General features: G+C 55.4%; 8 protein-coding genes across 8 annotated transcripts in view; 6 read left to right on the top strand and 2 right to left on the bottom strand.

Moving 5' to 3' along the window:
- Positions 1 to 121: 121 nt before the first annotated feature.
- Positions 122 to 1,609, top strand: BO97DRAFT_368480 (putative ATP binding protein). Its single transcript, XM_025692700.1, has 2 exons — positions 122 to 269; positions 335 to 1,609. Exons 1-2 carry the CDS (start codon positions 227 to 229, stop codon positions 1,492 to 1,494), a joined length of 1,203 nt encoding a protein of 400 aa, XP_025551599.1. The 5' UTR covers positions 122 to 226; the 3' UTR covers positions 1,495 to 1,609.
- Positions 1,610 to 1,820: 211 nt separating this feature from the next.
- On the top strand, positions 1,821 to 2,948 carry BO97DRAFT_405411 (uncharacterized protein). The gene is made up of 3 exons (XM_025695176.1): positions 1,821 to 2,161; positions 2,222 to 2,339; positions 2,402 to 2,948. Exons 1-3 carry the CDS (start codon positions 2,156 to 2,158, stop codon positions 2,809 to 2,811), a joined length of 534 nt encoding a protein of 177 aa, XP_025551598.1. The 5' UTR covers positions 1,821 to 2,155; the 3' UTR covers positions 2,812 to 2,948.
- Positions 2,949 to 4,549: 1,601 nt separating this feature from the next.
- Positions 4,550 to 6,419, top strand: BO97DRAFT_57606 (S8 family peptidase). The gene is made up of 4 exons (XM_025700916.1): positions 4,550 to 4,985; positions 5,041 to 5,485; positions 5,538 to 5,626; positions 5,676 to 6,419. The coding sequence occupies exons 1-4, from the start codon at positions 4,662 to 4,664 to the stop codon at positions 6,108 to 6,110; spliced, it is 1,293 nt and encodes a 430-aa protein (XP_025551597.1). The 5' UTR covers positions 4,550 to 4,661; the 3' UTR covers positions 6,111 to 6,419.
- Positions 6,420 to 6,727: 308 nt separating this feature from the next.
- On the top strand, positions 6,728 to 8,525 carry BO97DRAFT_443069 (putative MFS multidrug transporter; the record flags this gene model as incomplete). Its single annotated transcript, XM_025698335.1, has 5 exons — positions 6,728 to 6,933; positions 6,997 to 7,018; positions 7,073 to 7,146; positions 7,200 to 7,529; positions 7,622 to 8,525. 5 exons carry the CDS (start codon positions 6,728 to 6,730, stop codon positions 8,523 to 8,525), a joined length of 1,536 nt encoding a protein of 511 aa, XP_025551596.1.
- Positions 8,526 to 8,716: 191 nt separating this feature from the next.
- BO97DRAFT_451692 (chitin synthase) lies at positions 8,717 to 11,016 on the bottom strand (the record flags this gene model as incomplete). The annotated part of the gene is made up of 5 exons (XM_025699003.1): positions 10,401 to 11,016; positions 9,741 to 10,346; positions 9,553 to 9,678; positions 9,020 to 9,391; positions 8,717 to 8,905 (listed from the first exon to the last, which is right to left on the bottom strand). Exons 1-5 carry the CDS (start codon positions 10,812 to 10,814, stop codon positions 8,717 to 8,719), a joined length of 1,707 nt encoding a protein of 568 aa, XP_025551595.1. The 5' UTR covers positions 10,815 to 11,016.
- A 530-nt stretch (positions 11,017 to 11,546) lies between these two features.
- On the top strand, positions 11,547 to 13,160 carry BO97DRAFT_451684 (uncharacterized protein; the record flags this gene model as incomplete). The annotated part of the gene is made up of 2 exons (XM_025699002.1): positions 11,547 to 11,708; positions 11,763 to 13,160. The coding sequence occupies 2 exons, from the start codon at positions 11,547 to 11,549 to the stop codon at positions 13,074 to 13,076; spliced, it is 1,476 nt and encodes a 491-aa protein (XP_025551594.1). The 3' UTR covers positions 13,077 to 13,160.
- A 179-nt stretch (positions 13,161 to 13,339) lies between these two features.
- On the top strand, positions 13,340 to 14,721 carry BO97DRAFT_390063 (acyltransferase family protein; the record flags this gene model as incomplete). Its single annotated transcript, XM_025693745.1, has 1 exon — positions 13,340 to 14,721. Exon 1 carries the CDS (start codon positions 13,375 to 13,377, stop codon positions 14,719 to 14,721), a length of 1,347 nt encoding a protein of 448 aa, XP_025551593.1. The 5' UTR covers positions 13,340 to 13,374.
- A 2,855-nt stretch (positions 14,722 to 17,576) lies between these two features.
- BO97DRAFT_57576 (ALDH-like protein) overlaps positions 17,577 to 18,265 on the bottom strand; it is a 1,822-nt gene continuing 1,133 nt past the window's right edge. Inside the window, exon 2 of the mRNA XM_025700915.1 lies at positions 17,577 to 18,265. This exon is cut by the window's right edge and continues 871 nt beyond it. Within this exon, the coding sequence (XP_025551592.1) occupies positions 17,652 to 18,265 (614 nt within the window). The 3' untranslated portion in view covers positions 17,577 to 17,651.

The following is an 18,265-nucleotide window of genomic DNA, read 5'->3' as shown; positions in this document are numbered from 1 at the left end:
AAGGCGGCGGCGGAGGCACGCCATGACGTCTGGAACGCTTCCGGCCAGACGGTCTCCACCCGCGATTCCCCGCGACAAAAGAATTTCTACGCCTCGCCTTCTAGCGGCTACTCTGACTTCCGCTCATCCCCGCGTCATCATCTTCATTTGCACTCTCTGACCGAGTGGCTATATTATTGAGTCGATATCTGATTTTTGTTCATCGTTCTCCTTTTTACCCTTCACGATGGCACAATCTCCGGTCGCCGTTGTCTGCGTCGGCATGGCAGGTAGGCTGGCGATCAACCCCTCATTGACAATGTCGCTAATCATTCACGAATATCTTAAAACACAGGCTCTGGAAAGACAACCTTCATGCAACGAATCAACTCCCATCTGCACTCGAAGAAGACTGTTCCTTATGTCCTCAACCTTGACCCCGCCGTCCACACGGTTCCTTTCGAGAGCAATATCGACATCCGTGACTCGATCAACTACCGCGAAGTCATGAAACAATACAATCTCGGGCCCAACGGCGGTATTCTGACATCACTGAATCTGTTCGCCACCAAGGTCGATCAAATCATCGGCTTGCTGGAGAAGCGGACGGCTCCCAACCCCAGCAACCCGACCGCGAAGCCCATCGAGCACATCCTGGTCGACACGCCTGGCCAGATTGAGGTGTTTGTGTGGAGTGCTTCCGGCAGTATCCTGCTCGAGACTCTCGCCTCCTCGTTCCCGACCGTGATCGCCTACGTTATCGATACCCCCCGCGCCAGCTCCACGAGCACCTTCATGAGCAACATGCTCTACGCCTGCAGTATCCTTTACAAGACGAAGTTGCCGATGATCCTGGTCTTCAACAAGACTGATGTACAAGACGCTGAATTTGCTAAGGAATGGATGACGGACTTCGATGCCTTCCAGAAGGCTCTGCGCGAGGAAGAGGAGGCGGGTTCTTTCGGTACGGAGGGCGCAGCGGGTGGCTTCGGTGCGGGAAGTGGGTACATGGGCTCGCTGCTGAACAGTATGAGCTTGATGCTGGAGGAGTTCTACCGACACTTGAACCTTGTGGGTGTCAGTTCGATGACCGGTGAAGGTATTGACGAGTTCTTCGAGGCCGTGGAGGAGAAGCGCCAGGAATTCGAGCGCGACTACAAGCCCGAGCTGGAGCGCAAGAAGAGGGAGCGCGAAGAAACCAAGGCAGCGCAACGAGAAATCGAGCTAGGCAAGCTGATGAAGGATATGAGTGTGTCTGGCGCCAGTCGGGGCAAGCAGAAGGCAGACACCGAAGCGGAGACGGTCAGCGAGGCGGAGGAGGAGGAGGAAGAGGCACGCAAGAATGGCGAGTACGACGATGAAGACAGTGATGATGATTACAGGACTCCCCGTGCCGGTGACAGTGAAGGGCTTACGCAGCGCTACAAGGACGCGCTTGCGGAACAGACCACCGCACCGTCCGACCAAGATCTGAGCTTTCTCAGATACTTGCGCGCGAGCAATATCAACCAGTGATACCTGACCATGAGTCAAGCCTGCACTTTATTTGTTCTTTGGGTTTTTGAAAAGGCGTTGCTGGTGGAGACTTGAATCTAGCTATGGTAAATGAATAGACATTGATCGATCAGGGGTGACATGTATTTTGGTCCAATTACAGACACATCCGATAGATAACGTATGATTCAGCCCTACAGCTCACCTTCAGGGGGCGTAGAATATCCTCCATAGCTTGACTGTAAGCAATAACAGAAGGATATTATAGCTGATGTGGAGTTACCTGGGGTAGATGGCTGACGATGTTGGCGATGGTCCTGCCAACTCAGTCAGCTTGCAAAAGCTCACCTCGGCCCCTTGGACACATTCCATCCTCTTACGCCTCCTTTTTTTACTTTCCCACTTCTCCATCCGATTTCGTTGTAGTGACAGGAAAAGAAAAAAGGAAAAACGCAGGCTGAATCAGCGGAATGGCCGGCGGTGACATCATCGGGACTGAACAAGCGATGACCTCATGGGGAATCAATCCCTGCCTTTGACCACAGCTTATAACTCACTGCTTGCATCGCTTGCAACTTCTTCCGTCCCTCGCTGAGTATCTGAAATCTTTTAAACAACCAACATACCTCTTTCTACTAAGAACAATTGACTTCAACCGAAAGGCATCACCTTCCTCCGCATCATGGATGTAAGACGATCGTTGCCGCCTCTCGCCATTTCAAACAGCTAACCATTGCACGCGCCACAGGTTTTCTACGCCTACACCTACTCCACAGCCGGCTGGCTTGGTCTCCAGAGCTTAGCTCTGATCGCTGTGCCGGAGATGATGAGTACGATGTTGTTGACCGAAACCCGAGACCCTTCCTGTGAGTTACCACCGCCAACGGGGTCTAGCCGCTATGACAAGCACCATCGCTAACCGCCACAGCTCTTGAAACATACTTCTCGCGTTGCCTGGGCTTCAGTCTGCTGCTCATTGCCGTTCTCACGGTCATGCTCACCGGCTCCGTTCCTCTGACCACCTCCATCGCGCAGCCTGTCACAACGGATGATTCCGACCCCAAGGCACCCTACGCCGTGCCGACCATGATGGTCACGACCGTCTTCCACGGTGCTTCGGCGGGATACGCATACATTTGGTGGGTGGCTACGGGACAGATTGGCTACGCAATTGGTATGGTGGGATACGCTGCCATTGCGGCCATTGGTGTGTGGTGTGCGCTGTTTGCCAGCAGTGGCGGGAAGATCAGCCGCAAGACCGGGGTGGATAAGCGGACCACCGGTTTCCCCTTTGCCAACAGAGAGGCCGAGAAGAAGTATGCGGGGAAGAGACTGTAAACCTGATCTTTGCTGCGTTGTAAGCAGGATGGTTGGGCATAGAGCGGATAGTTGCATGCGTGCAATGACTGCATTTGAAGAGTCTTGCTGCGCAAAGAGAGAATTCGTTAGCTGTCGAATATGACACGTTCTTTATACTTGATTATTCCCTCATTACACTGCGTGTAGGACCTGATTCTCCGAAGGATTTGTTAAGAGAGGTAGAGATTCAATGCATGTGTGATCCAGTGCTGCTGCCCCTGACATGAACTCCCATGGCTGCAGATCACGGGACTCCGTGCAACAATAAATAACAACTCCGGTCAGCCTGGAGGCCGCACCTGCCCCCTTCCCCCTTCCCCCTTCTTCTTCTACCCCCCTCTGTCGCACCCGATAAAATTATCCGACTGGCTCAAGGGGTATCGTTCTGATCACAGCAGGCCCGGTGGTTACCTCAATGCAACCGTACCGATTCGAAGTGCGCCCAAAGCCCGTTCAGAAATCTTCCATCACCAGACGTCAATTTGGCTTGGCTGCATCGAAGCCCTGCAGACAGGAGGAGGCGATCATCTAGTCGCCCCGCGGGGTCGTTGACTATCTGAGCTGCGGGCATTCGAGCATCTTCACACGAGGGATATTGTCTACAAGCATGAAGTGTTTCGTGTGGTATGCCTTGCAATCCGAGCTCACTTTGGCCATACTGTTGCAAACTCTGAAGCTCTGAAAACCTAGACTTCCACCTAGATGCCTCTTCAACCGGGCTACCGTGCTGAGTCTTGGCCGTCGCGAACTCCATCGCCACGGCGAGGTGGTGGAATGGCCGCCAATCGAACACTTGCCCACTGCCTGTTATTCAGTCAGATTCCCATCAAGACGATGATTAGGTTTCGACACATCAGAAGACTTCCTCAGGCACATGCGCGTCCTCAGGGGCAGGTTGGTTGTACCAAGCTTCTAAAATTGACTTTGGAGTTAGGATTCGCTTCATCACAAGCACATCGGTCCGGCACACTGGCTCTTCGCCCTACAAGAGGAGTAATGTGTCTCCTATCCGGCTTGCTGTGGATGATCATCGCGCCTGAGCCCACTGTGCGACGCTGAACTTCATAGCCCACCGATGAATGCCTTCTATGCAGTGGCATCTTGTTTTATTCTTTCGCTGAGGATTCTTCTCTCACCCAATCGGCACACGTACTAGCCTGATAGATAATAGGCGCATGCAGTGGTTTTCACCTCGTGCGGAACTAGCCCCCCAGAGAGGGGTCGCACTGACTACCGGACAAGTGATTAAGCATTCCTCCGTTTTTCCAGGGCTCCTTGCGTGACATCCCAACATCCAAAGTTCTTTTTGGTTGTCACTCTGGTTGTCGAAGGCATATGGATTCGCCTTGAACACTCACAATTCGTATTTTCTGAACCTGCTATAGCAGGCCATGGCACGCCAGCGGGCAAATAATGGAAGCAATTGCGTGGGTGGATGTATGCCATTCAGCCCGGTGAAAGGCCTCGAAGCTGGTCTGGCTTTGAGTGTTTCTGGGGCCGGAGAAGTAAGCTCTTCAGTGCTTTTCGCCTCGATCCCTGTTCCTTCGCATCTGCCCGAAATCACCCATGGTGTGCATGGTGTCTTGCCTAATAGGACGCGATAAAGTCGTCTGAGAATGCAATGTTACCCCCAAAGTTTTAAACATGCTTAGCCATCATAGCCCCTGGTCTCGCTCTTCAGCAAGGCAGGCGACCATGTAAGTGATAGGCTGTCAATCTTGGACGGCGTTCGCGATGCTGCAGGTATATAAGGCAGCTGTCCTGGAGCAATTGTACATTCCTCGTTATCTTTCTCGGGCGAGATTCCTATCTTGATTTTCATTGTTGCCATGGCCTCCCTGAGAAGTGTCCTTCTGGTCTTCGGATCTGTTCTATCTGCCGTGCTTTGTGCGCCATGGCTCGAAAGCCGCCAGACTCTACAGACCATTCCCGGGAAATATATCGTTACCTTCAAGCCGGGAACAGACGATGCCAAGATCGATGAACATACAGCCTGGGCGACAAACCTTCACAAACGGCATCTTGAAGACCGCAGTTTCACCGAGCAAGACCTACCTGTCGGCATTGAGCGACATTACAAGATTAACAGGTTTGCCGGATATGCTGGCTCGTTCGATGACGCAACCATTGCTGCAATCCGCCAACATGCAGATGTCCGTCTACCATGGCCCTCATTGCGAATGTTGTGGTGATCTGACCATTTATCAGGTAGCCAACGTCGAGGACGATCAGATCTGGTATCCTGACGGACTGATCACGGAGCATAACTCCCCATGGGGTCTAGGATGCATTTCTCATCGGGGGCTGGCAAGCACTGACTACGTCTACGACGATAGCGCTGGAATTGGCACCTATGCTTATATTGTGGACACAGGCGTTTTGAGCACCCATGATGAATTTGCTGGTCGCGCCCTCTTGGCATACAACGCTGTTGGAGGACAACATACCGATGGAGTCGGGCATGGCACCCATGTTGCAGGAATCATTGGTGGACGAACTTACGGAGTGGCGAAGAGGACGAGTCTGGTCTCAGTGAAGGTCTTCACTGGCGAATCCAGCTCTACCTCGGTCATTCTCGATGGTTACAATTGGGCCGTCAATGACATCGTGACCAAGAACCGTACGAGCAAAGCAGTGATCAACATGAGCTTGGGTAAGGGTCCGGCTTCGTTTATACACGCTAACTCGCTGACTACGGTGCATAGGCGGGAGCTATTCCAGCACGTTCAATGATGCTGTCGAAAATGCCTTCGATGAAGGGGTCCTCACCGTCGTTGCGGCAGGCAATGAGAATGTATGTGGCTCACCTCTCGGACTGTAAGCGGTTGCTGATTAGACACTAGAGGGACGCTGCGCGGACGAGCCCGGCATCGGCGCCGAATGCTGTCACTGTCGCTGCCATCAACCGACGGAACTCCCGCTCCAACTTCTCCAACTTCGGCTCTGTCGTCGACATCTTTGCGCCCGGAGAGGATATTCTCTCCTCTTGGATTGGATCGGATACGACGACCAGAACCATTTCTGGAACCTCGATGGCTACGCCTCATGTTACGGGATTGACACTGTACCTCATGGCGCTCGAGGTCTTGTCTACTCCGACCGCAGTGACAGCTCGCCTCAAGGCACTGGCCACACGGAATGTAGTCACGAATACCGCTGGTAGTCCGAATCTTCTTGCGTACAACGGAAATGGAAGAGCATCTGACCATCAGGGAGATGGAGATGGAGACGGAGATAACGACGGAGGCTGGGACAAGGAAGAGCTTGGGATCCTGTAGCCAGGTATGGCCCAGACCGTTGAGCCCCCAGTTCGTGTGATGATAAGGAGCTAGGATGAGAGAATGAATGATCTGAGATATGGGATGGCAGGGCACATCCTCCAGAGCCACGGATGCTGGTCCACCGTGACAAGGAATAGGATCAAGCACATGCAAAGCCTTTCCCGTCACGCTTCCGAAGTAGTACCAAGCTGAAGGTCGGATACGTCGATCCGCGCTGGAGTACAGGACTATGTATAAGCGATTGTCGGGTAAAGACCGAGCGCTGATAGGCCCAGCAGCGTGAGCTGTCTGCCCGTGGCACTTGTTCGTGCACTGGAGGAGAATTCCCTCCTCAACGTCCCGAAAATGGCACAGGGTAAGATGAGGGATGAAGGAGAATAAAAGCTGTTGAGCCAACCAACGCGGTAGCCTCGCCGCAGAATGACCCGGCTAGGGAGCACTTATAGACCCAGGCCGTGCGAGTGCTCTCTCAGCAGTCTGCGCCGCTTAAGTCCGTGCTGCTGTATCACAACCCCTCTCCAGCTTGAATAAATACATACGTAGGTGGAGGTCTTCGCCTGTCGAGCCGTGGTTTTCTGGTAGCATCCGCTGAGAGATCCGTTCAATTCCGTGCCATGAAGCCCACTAGCCAGATTACCACGTCTTCGATCGAGTCCGAGAAGGATGTTCTCCAGTCGCTCCTTCCGCAATATGGGCTCCGTATGACCGCGGACGGCATGCACATCCGCTGGGCGGTTGGCAACAGTCGACATCCGCGGAACTGGAGACTGAGAAGGAAGATCTGGGATACTATGCTGATCCTTTTCTTGGAGTTCTTTACGTATGTGTCGACCGTGACGGGAGAGTCCTGTCTGTGGCTGACCGTGAGTATGTGTGCCTTTAGGACGGCAGTGAGCACAGCCGGGGTAAGATTTTCCGAGTCTGATTGAGGTGTAATCATGAAGTCTGACAGTTGCTAGTCCATCGCTGCCAACAGTGCCGTACGAGAGCTTCGTGTTCCGCAAGAACTGTCTATCTTCCTCTTCGTGTCCGTGTTAGTGCTTCTCCGTCCGCTGTGGGTTGGTCGCCATCTGACTTGCCTTCTAGGTATCTGGTCGGCCAGGCGTTCGGGGGCATTATCTTCCCGCCATATTCGGAAGCGTTTGGACGAAAGAAGCTGTATATAGTAAGTTCGGCGCTGTACAGTCTGTCGTGCGTGGTGGTGGCTACGGTGCCGTCGATGGCCGGGGTGATCACGGGACGGTTGATGAGCGGGATTCTGTCTGCGATTCCGACGACGGTAGTGGGAGGCAGCATTGAGGACCTGTTCAACTCGCGGCAGCGAGTGTGGATGATCTGCATCTGGGTCCAAGCGGCCAATCTGGGTATGGTGGTCGGACCGATCCTTAGTACTTTTGTGGTGGCTGATCTGGACTGGTGCGTTCCCGTGTCCCTCGTATCTTGCTACTTATATATCGTCCCGAGTTTCTCTTCCGATACGAAGCCAGCGCTAACAGTACCATCTCAAGGCGGTGGCTTTTCTACGTGGCGGCGATGGTGACGGGGGTGCTGACACTGCTGCTGGTAACGATCCGCGAGTCGCGGCCGTCGCTGCTGCTGGCGCGGGAGGTGGCACTCTTCCGCAAGGTGACGCAGATCAGCACCCCGGACGCGCTGAACCCGGACCAAGCCCCGGATCTGCATACTTTCGTGCGATTGGCCCTGTTCCGGCCGATTCGATTGCTCTGCACGGAGCTGATCGTCTTCATCGTGGCGGTCATGAGCGCGGTGTCGATCGCGCTGGTCTACCTCTTCACGCAGGCGCTGCCGCCCATCTACGAGTCGTTCGGATTCAGTCCGCGCCAGGCGTGCCTGCCTTTTCTTGCAATTGGGCTGGGTCTATTCCTGGGGTTTCTGACGCGATGGCTGGACCTGCGCATCATCGCGCAGCACAGCGCGCGCGGGCGGCCGCTGCAGCCCGAGGACAAGCTGCTCGGGTTTTGGGTTGGCACGCCCGTGCTGGCGGCCGCCCTGTGGGTGTTCGCCTGGACCATCCCGCCGGCCATGTCGCAGGTGCCGTGGATGGTGTCCGTGGTGGCATTGGTGCTGACGGGGTTTAGTCTGAATGAGATCGACTACGTGCTGGGCGGGTATCTGACCGATAGCTACCTCAGCTACGCGGCGAGCGGGCTGGCGGCGCTGAGTCTGGTACGTGCCACTCTGTCGGCCGTGCTGCCACTTGTGTCGGCGCCCATGCTGCAGCGCCTGGGGGCCAACGGGGCTGTCTCGGTGCTGGCGGCCCTGGCCACAGTGTTCTGTGCTGTGCCGCCGTTGTTCACGCGGTATGGGCGGGGGTTGCGGGCGAGGAGTGCGTTCGCGCGGTACAGTTCGATCATTTATCGGGAATATAGTGTGGACGAGGGGGGGTATTGATAGAGGGGGTTGTTACCGGTGAGACTGGGTAGAGGGAGATAGTTGGAGTGTGAGTAAAAGTTGTGAGTTCAGTCAAGTAATATCAAGATTTCGTTTCGTTGCCCTGTCGTGATGGTGTAGTCAAGCTGTAGTCGGCATATACACCCTCCAATTGACACGCTCTCTATAATTCTATCATCATAATGTGGGATTTACTCCCTGACGACCAAGCCGTAAAACGTGCCCGCAAAACCGGCAAGCACGGCGCCCCAAACGGCCCTCTCAGTCTGCAGCACCTCGTAGCCGAGATGGCCGGCCATAATTCTGGCGGCGACACCAGCCACGACGCCCATCCAAACGACAAAGAAACCAAGCTCATTCCACCGTTTCCACATCCCAGCCTTAGCAGTAGCCCCAACCCCAGACGCAGACGCAGACACAGACACAGACCCCTTCCGCGCCTTCCCGACCCCCAAATCATTATTCACATCCGGCACCACCCCCACCCCCTGCACGGGCGACCGCATCGCTGTCCCCCACCCATCCTCCATAACCGTAACCGCACTCCAAAAATGCACCACCGGCAACGGGACATTATAAAACAACAGCGCAGGCAACAGCCCGACCCAGAGGACCAGCCGCCGCACCCCGCGATCTGGGTTCCGGAAGACGTTGTAGATGATCGTGTACAAGAGCCGCACGCCCAGATCCGTCCAGGAGAAGTACGCCAGGCTTGCGCCTGTTAGTAGGTAGTATAGGATATAGCCCATGCCGAGTAGCGGTCCGGCTTCGCGTTTTATGGCGGCCCAGAAGAATAGTGGGTTCGTGAGGAGGTAGAGTCTTGGGGATTGGAGGGATTCGATGTGGCCTGATCGGGACCATCGGACCTATCTTTGGGTATTAGTATACAGGGTATAAGTTTATTTATTTCTCTGGTTTGGGATTGAGTGGATCCAGGAAGCTGAAAGGAAGGGGGGTCCGGGGGTTCTCCCCCGGGACGGTATATACTTCTGGTAGTATGGGGTGTAGAGTGGGGGCAGTGGCATACCTGTTGGAGGATCCATTTGCGCAAGTTGGTGGGGGTGTCGGTAGCGGTGAGTGTGTCGGAGACATAAGTGACAGTCCAGCCGCGGAGGAGGAGATTAGTAGTTAGATGCCGGTCTTCGTTGACGACCTATACTTTTTCTTAGTGCCTGTGCTGCTATCTTATATGCCGGGTGAGGGAGGGGAGGGTACCATGCGATGGCCGAGCACCGTCTGCGTATACCAGGGATACAATATGCCTGGCAGCGCGGCAATACGGAACGCGGTGCTAGGTCCGCTCTGGCAGTCGCTGGTGCCAGCAGAGGTGGCCACGGAGCGCGTGAGGTACAGTTCGCACCAGTAGACGATGCTGCCCAGCTGAGCAACAGTCGAGTCGCCGGCATTGTGCACCAGCAGGCCGGAGCTGCCGCCGCCGACGGTCGGGTCGCCGGCGATGGTCTCGACGGTGCGGCGCAGCGAGAGCGGCGACACCAGCGTGTCCGAGTCGGACGACCACAGGTACTCGAGGCCCCAGGCGTCGGCGATCACCAGACTGAAGATGAACGAGGTGAACATGATGGCCTTCTTGCTCTGGTGCGGCTGGAAGAGACACAGCTGCGCCGATGCGCCGGGGCCCGGCGCGATGCCGTGGTCCGCCAGGATCGTGCGCGCCAGCTCGCAGCAGTGCGCGATGCTCGCCAGCTGGTACGTCTCGACCGGCGACGAGTGCAGGTCCGCCGTGGCTAGCTTGTCGAACGTGCGCATGGCCAGGTCGCCGAACGGCTCGTCCAGGTGGATTGTCGGCGCGGCCGGGTAGATCTGTCGACCGTGTTAGTGGGTGGCATTGAAAACTAGGTAGGTAGGGCTCCGTACGCTCTGGAACACGCGCACCATCTCCATGTCCGCCGCCTCGTCGCCGTCGATGCCCACCAGCATGAACCGACAGCCCTCCGCCGCCCGGTAGCTGTTCAGCGCGCGCGCGAACAGCCCCGGGTCCTCGCGGTAGCCCACCACCGCGGCCATGCAGTCCGGCCCGGCCGGCACGCGCGGCTTCTCGGGGTCGGCCGCATCATGCTGGTAGAAGTTGCGCCGGCGGCGCTCGTTGGTGAAGCGGTTGTACTCCGCGGCCAGGATGGTCAATAACAGATCGAGCGTGAGGGGATGGCGGGTGGCGGCGGTGAGGTAGTAGTAAAGAGGCAGGATGAGGATGCACCCCAGTCCATTAAGAATCTGACGCAGTAGAGGCACTTGCGGGCCCCGTTGGGGGATTAACGGTGGATGGTCCATGAGGACTGGCTGTTGTGCTTAGGGTTGGGATTGCCGGGTCGGATCCTCTGCATTCGACTGCTCGGATGCGCCAGTGTATTTATTTGGCGGCCAGAGCGATAGGAGACCGGCGATGGAGCCATGATGGAGTCGGAGGAATAAAATTTGGGATGGACTAGACTCGAGTCAGTGGACTAGTCGTGAGACTAGCAGTCGTCTAGCTGTGCAATAGATTTTTTGTTCATTTCCTTTTCCCGTGTGCAGAATCCCGTCAGTGATTCATCCATTTAATCTTAGGGAGGGACTCGTATTTTGGGTGCATACACGGACCCCAGCTGCAACAACAGTAGCCGCACTCTAAACTATTCTTGGTAAGACAACAGCCTTGTCCATGGTTTATTCATGTTAATAAATGAGTATAAAAGGCTAGTGCCGCCGGGACTTTCAGGCAACTCCATGTCTGGCCAGGCACCAGCCAATCAGCTTGCACGGATCTGAGACATTTCATTTCACTAAATTTTCCGTCTTCGCCAGTTGTCCAAATCTATTGCCCCTTTCAGTACTTTTTAGGGGGTGAGTGGAGAAATAGCATTGAAGAGGGGTTTAAGCGAAGCGTATAAGATAAAGAGTCACCAGATTATGTTTCCAGCCGCAGATTTATACCATCTCTTATAAAGGCATTTCGCTATGCACACCGGGAATCCAACACGAGCCATGTTATGAGGAGTGTAAGACCGACAGACACAAAACATCATGCGTCGATTCTACCAAGACAATCGCCGTGTCCCAGTCGGGATTATGCTGCTGACCGTCTGTTTGTTCCTCTATCACTTTGCCCTCGATCGCCCACCATGGGTCTCCTCCAGTGCCTCCAGCACGCAGACACCGTATAAAGCAGGGGAAGCCACGGTGGTGGTGCATCCTTCACCTCCCCATAGCCTCGAGGAGGACAACTCCTCCACGCCGCAGAAACCTGCTCCTTCTGCGCCAGCTCCAGCCACTTCCTCTACCACGTCCACCACAACTACTACTACTACTACCTCCTCTTCATCTTCCTCCTCCTCCCTCACCGTCAACGACATCGTGCTCATGTTCAAAACCGGCGCCTCCGTTCTCTGGAAGCGCGTCCCCATCCACCTCACCACCACTCTCTCCCCCACGCGCATCCCCCCCGCCAACGTGCTTCTCTACTCTGACAGCCCCGAAACCATCGCCTCGTGGACCTTCATCGACATCCTCGCCAACACCACCCTCAACGACCCCGACATTGCGCTCCCCTACCACCAACAAGCCGACCACGACTTCCGCCAGAACTACGCCGAGATCAACAACGTCTACCCGGGCGACGGCTCCGGCCCCGCCGGCGGCTGGAAACTCGACAAGTACAAGTTCCTGCCGCTGGTGCAGCACGCCGGCCGCGCCCGCCCAGACGCCAAATGGTACATCTTCATGGAAGACGACGCCTACCTCTTCCTGCCCAACCTGATCGCTCATCTGGATCGCTTCGACCCCCAGAAACCCTGGTACCTGGGCAGTGTCGCCTGGATCCACGGCGATTATTTCGCCCACGGTGGGTCCGGGTTTGCCATCTCGCGCAAGGCCTGGGAGATGGCCTTCGGCGGCAAGGGCGATGTCGAGCAGAAGTACGGCGACTTTACGGCGCAGCATGGGTGCGGGGACCATATCCTCGGCCATGTGTTAAAGGAGAGCGGCGTGGGGTTTGGCGAGCATCCCGATGCCGAGAGTCGGTTCAGCTACGGGTTCAATCCTGAGGCGCACTGGACCAGCTGGTATGAACAGGAAAATTGGTGCAAGCCCGTCTTCAGCTGGCATCATACCCATAACAGGGATGTGGCCAGGTTGTATGATCTGGAGACGCGGTGGGGCGATGTCGGGGCCAAGGTGCCCATTCGGTATAAGGACGTGTATGAGGCCATGGTTCTGCCGTACTTGCGCGAGCGGGTGGACTGGTGGGAGAACGGCGCGGCCAAGTATGACATCCGCTCCAGTAATGTGAATGGGGTGACGGTGCCAGACACAGTCACCAAGCCGCAGGCCTGGAAGGAGGCCTGGATGTCGGTGGACAAGTGCGAGGCTGCCTGCGTCGCCTGGGGGGAGTGTGTGCAGTGGAGCTTCTACGAGGATCGGTGCATGCTCGATAGTATGGTCCGACTGGGGAGTGGAATCCCCGAGGGCGACGCCAGACGGCAGAGCTCGCTACCGTGGACCAGTGGATGGTTGACCAGACGCGTCGAGCATTGGAACTCGGCGTGTAGTCAGTAGGCAGAAGCGCACTAGAGCTGTAGATGCCTGCAGCAGATTACCCGATTGGGACATGTATATACCCGCAGAATGAATCCTTTTGACTGTTAAATCACGAGTACTCCGTCGCCTGAAGAATCAGAAATAGGGACCAGTCAGAAGCACCCACTAAAGACACTAAATTAGCGTGTGTGGATCCTGGTCAGCCTCCATGCTCCAACCAACTTGGGCCCTTTTTCTGCTCCGTCCTTCCCCTCTCTCTCCTTCCTTCTCCAACTGCGATACTGCAGCCAGTCCACCACCACCACCACAACCACACATGGACAAACCTCGCACCGCCTGGCTGGACGGCCTCCGCGGCCTGGCAGCTGCGATTGTCGCCTTCAACCACTTCTTCATGGGCGGGATCTTCGACTTCGCCTTCCACTCATACTGGGCCGACCCCCCCTCAGCCAACCGACACTTCATCCAGCTGCCCCCGGTCCGCCTCCTCTTCTCCGCACACGCAATGGTGGCTCTCTTCTTCGTGATCTCCGGCTATGCCCTGAGCATCAACCTGCTCCGTCTCCGCGATACGCCGTTCTCCTCGCTGACGGCGTCCGCCTCCGCGCACAACCAGACCCTCCTCCGCGGTCTCGCCTCCGCCACCACCCGCCGGATCTTCCGCATCTACCTGCCTGTCTTCCTCGTCGCCATCCTCTCGCAGCTGCTGTTCTTCTGCGGACTGTACCACTGGTCGTTTGGCGACGACGTCGTCTGGGGCCGCCGGCCGTGGACCGCCCCGACGTTCCACTTCACGTACCTCCTACGCTATCTGCTGGATATCGTGAATATCATCCAGTTCCACCATAACCCCGGCCTGAACGGGCAGTTGTGGACCATGCCCATCGAGTTCCGCGGTAGTCTGATGGTCTACCTGGTCATCCTGGCGATGGCCTTTTGGCGCAGGGAGATGCGCGTTGTTGGGGTCGCCGGACTGGCGTTGTATTTCTTGTGGTATGGGATCTGGGATGGGGTCGGCTTTCTCGGTGGGTTGGGTGTTGCGGAGCTTGCGCAGGGGCTGGGTGCTGCGGAGGTGGTGCTGGGCAGGAAAGAGGGCGAGTATGGCCTGTCGACCGCGTCTGCCAGGCTGAGGCAGAAGCTGCGGACGCTGGTGACGGTGCTCTGCTTTGTTATGGGCTTGCATCTGCTTTGTCTGGGGGATGACGGGGTGCTCACGCCTGGGTACCAGTGGCTGGTGGCGCTGCAGTCGCCCCGGTGGGATGACGACTGGGCGATTGTGAGCAAGTCTTGGAAGACGGTGGGTTCGCTGCTGGTGGTGTATGCGATTGATCGTGTGGAGGTGCTGCAGCGGGTGTTGGAGAGGCCCACGCCGCAGTTTTTGGGCAAGATCTCGTTCTCGCTGTATCTGGTGCATCAGTCGGTGTATCATGTTGCCAGGGATCCGGTCCGGAATGGTCTGTGGTGGATTATGACCGGGCAGCAGTATCCGGCCACGGATGAGGAGGCCATTGCTCTGGGGATTGGCGCGTTTGTGGTCAGTTTGGGCGTCACGGCTGTGGTCATGGGGGTATTGGTGGTTTGGCTGTCGAGCTGGTGGACGAGGGTGGTCGATGCTAGGTGTGTGCGGCTGTCGAGGAGGATAGATGAGTGGTTATCTCGGTGATTTGGTTTCTTTATGTCTTCTGTATATGGCGTTCATTGATATCAACTAGTTGGATTGTTCGTTTAAGATACCAGTTGCCTCCAACCTGTAGACCACATGTCGATGCTTGTCGACATCTTTCCAATGCAGGATAACATGCATCTCTCGTCATCGATCCTGTTGCCATGAGAGTATTGGTATGTCATAGAAGAAGTCAGGACAGGATTATTGCATCTCATGGAACAGAAAAGACCTGCAATGATGAAGCCTGGCGTCACCGGTCCAATTCCTCCCGTATATAAGGCGGTCTTCTGCCCCCTTCTTCTCCTTTGAATCTTTCCCTCCTACAACTCCCTCCTCTCCTCTCTTCTCTGCCTTCTTTCCGACTCTCCTAAGTGTTTCTTCTTCTCGCTCCGCTTTCTTTTGTTTTAGATAGTTTTTCGGGTCTTTCTTCTTTCTTCTTTTCTTTTGGCGTTCTTGCGTTGCTTTCTGCTTTTTCTTTTCTGCTATATTCTTATCCTCCCTCCTCTTATCTCTCTTCTTCTCCCTTCCTTCTCTCTCCTCTCACCTTCTCTCGCTCCGCTCCGCTTAGGTAGTTTTTTCGGGTTTTTTTCTATTTCTTCTTTTTCTTTTGTTTCCTTTGTTTCCTTTGTTTCTTCTGTTTTTCTTTTCTTTTTCTTCTTGCTTTTCTTCTCCCCTCTTCCTTCTCTTCCTCCTCCTCCTTTCTCTCCTTTTCTCTGTTTCCTTTCTCCTTTCCTTTGGTTGATCGGGCTATTCTTATCTCCCTTTCTTTGTAGCCTCTTCCCCCTGTCTTCGATTCGCCTTCCTACTTTCTACATATCGCTCAGCTGTGCGTACCGCCATCTACGCATACTCCAACGACAAGCTCGCACCTCATCGTGGTGTTGGAGTCTAGTAGCCATTTGGCGAAGCTAAGACGAGCTTGATAATCAAGAGCTGGTTTCTGTCTTTTAGGTAGAATGCATCGCATCAGATGCTGCTGCAAGTTGTGCATATCCGTAGAGTGTTCCGTAAGATGTATATCTACTCTTATGATGAGGTAGTATGGAATATCATGGAATGGTCAACAGTGAATGAATTCTACGTGCAGGTCAGCTGATCTGTCCTAATTCGAGTCCTGTTCTTTCCTTCCCTGCCCGGACTAACACACTCACACACACTCTCTCTCTCTCTTCCTCTTCCTCTCTCTTCTCTCTTTTCCTTCTTTTTCTCACTTCTCATCTTCTTCCTTTCTTCATCATCTTCCTCTTCTCCAGCTTCATTATCATCCTCGTTCTCATCATCGCCATCCTTTTTCCTCTTTATCATTGTCTTTCCATCTTCGTTTCATTCTCCTTCCCATCAACCCTTTATCCTTAATTCATCCTCTTTTCAACCCAACCTCATCATCTTTTTATCGAGCTCTCAGCCTTGTTCCGATCTTCTTTTCATCTCCCTTTCTATTTTCGCTCTCAACCACACCCTTCCGTTCCCAAAAGCTCCTCAACCAAGCACCAACCAATACCAAGAATTAACAATTCTTTTACACCCGTGATTCTCACGGCTGTAGGCTACACTATGTGTTCCACGGACAAACCATGTCCAGAGCACCCACGGATCCCAGTCATCCCACGGGAGTCGGGATCCGTCGTCCCTATCCGTGCGCCTGTCAATACTCACCATCACTTGAACCAGGGCAAGTGGCGGTCCAGGCCGAAGAGCGGAAACGGGACGGACGACCTGGCCTGCGCAGGCGGGGATCCACTATCCTATCAAGGAAGGGGGATTACATCCCACGGTCATAACGAACGGGGGATAGCCACCATCAACCTACGATGGAAGGCACCCGCCGGCCACCTGCCTCAGGTAGGTTGGCTTGCTTCCATTGCCGCTAGATATGGAAGCGCGCAGCTGCAACTGGCAAACTGACGTGCGGGCTTATTCTTGCTGGGCTGGGGCTGGTGAGGATCTGTTCGTGTGTTTGTCGATAGGGTCGTCTGCTTGGATCACTTGCTTGCTTGCTATGCTGTGCTGTGCTATGTGGCGTAGTGTGGTGTGGTGGGCGGGCGGTGGTGACTGAGCGTTTGCCTTCTCCTTGCTATATCGGTGCTTGCTCGTTCGCGGGTGGGTGGCTGGTGTATGCAGTCTTTATGGGCTTGGGTCGCAACTTGTTGTGGTGTCGGGCCCAGGACGAAAACCCTTCCTTTGCGGAGGTGCCTGCTGGGGGACGGGCCTCCAACGTGAGCTCGCACCTTATCGTGGTGTTGGAGTTTAGTAGCCTTGCTTGGTTTCAAGCGGGGTGAAGCTAAGACGAGCCCGGGGGGTAGATGGTAACTGGGGGGAGTGTTCAATAGGATAGGGTCCTGGATGTATCTAGTTTCAATGCTTTGCTGTATCTAAGTTTAATCTACTATATCTGTCTTCAATACTTTACTGGATCTTGTTGCAAGACTTGACTGTCTAGGTTGAATACTTTACCGCACTGTATCTGTTGGAATGCATTCTGCATTTAAGATAGGCCACCGTGCCTACAACGACAAGCAGGTTCAACTAACCACGCAGTCACCAACTAGACACAGCATGTCTACCCGCGCAACCACCCCCGCACATAAGCGGGAATCCGCTCCCGCCCCCCTAGAAACCAAACCGACGCCCCTAACGCCGCAGCCGCACCCACGGCGCCAACGACCTTACCCACGCCGGACCCGATATCCCTCCCCTCGCGATCGAACGACGGCTTTACCGGCGGGGCCATCTTCACCATCTTCGCAAGGGTATACGGCGGATACCGCGCATCCATAAACCCCTCCAACACCGTGGGGAGAGCCTCCACATACGTGCGCAGATAGGAAAACGCAAGCACGCCATAGGGGCCATGATACGCGCCCAACCCGGCACTCCCGACGCCCCCGAACGGCGCATCCGTGGCCATAGCGTGCAACAAACAATCATTAAACGTCACGCCGCCGGAGGCCGTTTCCCGGGAAATCCGGCCCTTTTCGGCCTCGACATTCGTGAACGCGTACAGCGCAAGCGGGTGCTCGTGCGCGCGCGTGATCGCCAGCGCTTCGTCGAGGTCTGCGTTCACGATCGGGAGGATCGGTCCGAAGATCTCCTCGCTGAGCAGCGGGTCGTCGCGCGGGACGTTGGCGACGATTGTGGGGCCGAAGTAGAGGGTGCTGCGGTCGCGGATGCCGCCGTAGGCTATTGTGCCGGAGGTGCGGGAGAGGAGCGATTCGAGGCGGTCGAAGTTGCGGGCGTTGATTATGTGGCAGCTGTATTCGGGGATGTTGTCGCGGCCGTTGGTGAAGGTGTCGAAGTGTTTGGTTAAAGAGGTTATTAGTTCGGCTTGGATGGTTGGGTGCGCAAGGATGTGGTTTACGTTTATGCAGACCTTTGATTTCATCGTGGGTTGTTAGTGGTGAAGGTGGTGGTACCAGAGAGCTGGGAGGAAGGGGGGTCCGGGGGTTCTCCCCCGGGACGTCATATCTCTGGTTGATAGGGAGGGTAGGTGGGCCAGGAAGCTGAAAGAAAGGGGGGTCCGGGGGTTCTCCCCCGGAACGTC

This window comes from Aspergillus homomorphus (genome assembly GCF_003184865.1).
Source record: "Aspergillus homomorphus CBS 101889 unplaced genomic scaffold BO97scaffold_17, whole genome shotgun sequence".
Taxonomy (NCBI): Eukaryota; Fungi; Ascomycota; class Eurotiomycetes; order Eurotiales; family Aspergillaceae; genus Aspergillus; species Aspergillus homomorphus.
Note: the sequence above shows the minus strand (reverse complement) of the source record. Positions and strands in the feature narration are given on the sequence as shown.

Excerpts from the sequence above, each read along its gene's own strand:
- BO97DRAFT_57606 (XM_025700916.1), top strand. The coding sequence starts at position 4,662 with ATGGCCTCCCTGAGAAGTGTCCTTCTGGTCTTCGGATCTGTTCTATCT. Across the intron at positions 4,986-5,040 it reads CAATCCGCCAACATGCAGAT|GTAGCCAACGTCGAGGACGA; the intron begins GTCCGTCTACCA and ends ACCATTTATCAG. Across the intron at positions 5,486-5,537 it reads AGTGATCAACATGAGCTTGG|GCGGGAGCTATTCCAGCACG; the intron begins GTAAGGGTCCGG and ends TACGGTGCATAG.
- BO97DRAFT_405411 (XM_025695176.1), top strand. Across the intron at positions 2,340-2,401 it reads CGAAACCCGAGACCCTTCCT|CTCTTGAAACATACTTCTCG; the intron begins GTGAGTTACCAC and ends TAACCGCCACAG.
- BO97DRAFT_368480 (XM_025692700.1), top strand. The coding sequence starts at position 227 with ATGGCACAATCTCCGGTCGCCGTTGTCTGCGTCGGCATGGCAG. Across the intron at positions 270-334 it reads TGTCTGCGTCGGCATGGCAG|GCTCTGGAAAGACAACCTTC; the intron begins GTAGGCTGGCGA and ends CTTAAAACACAG.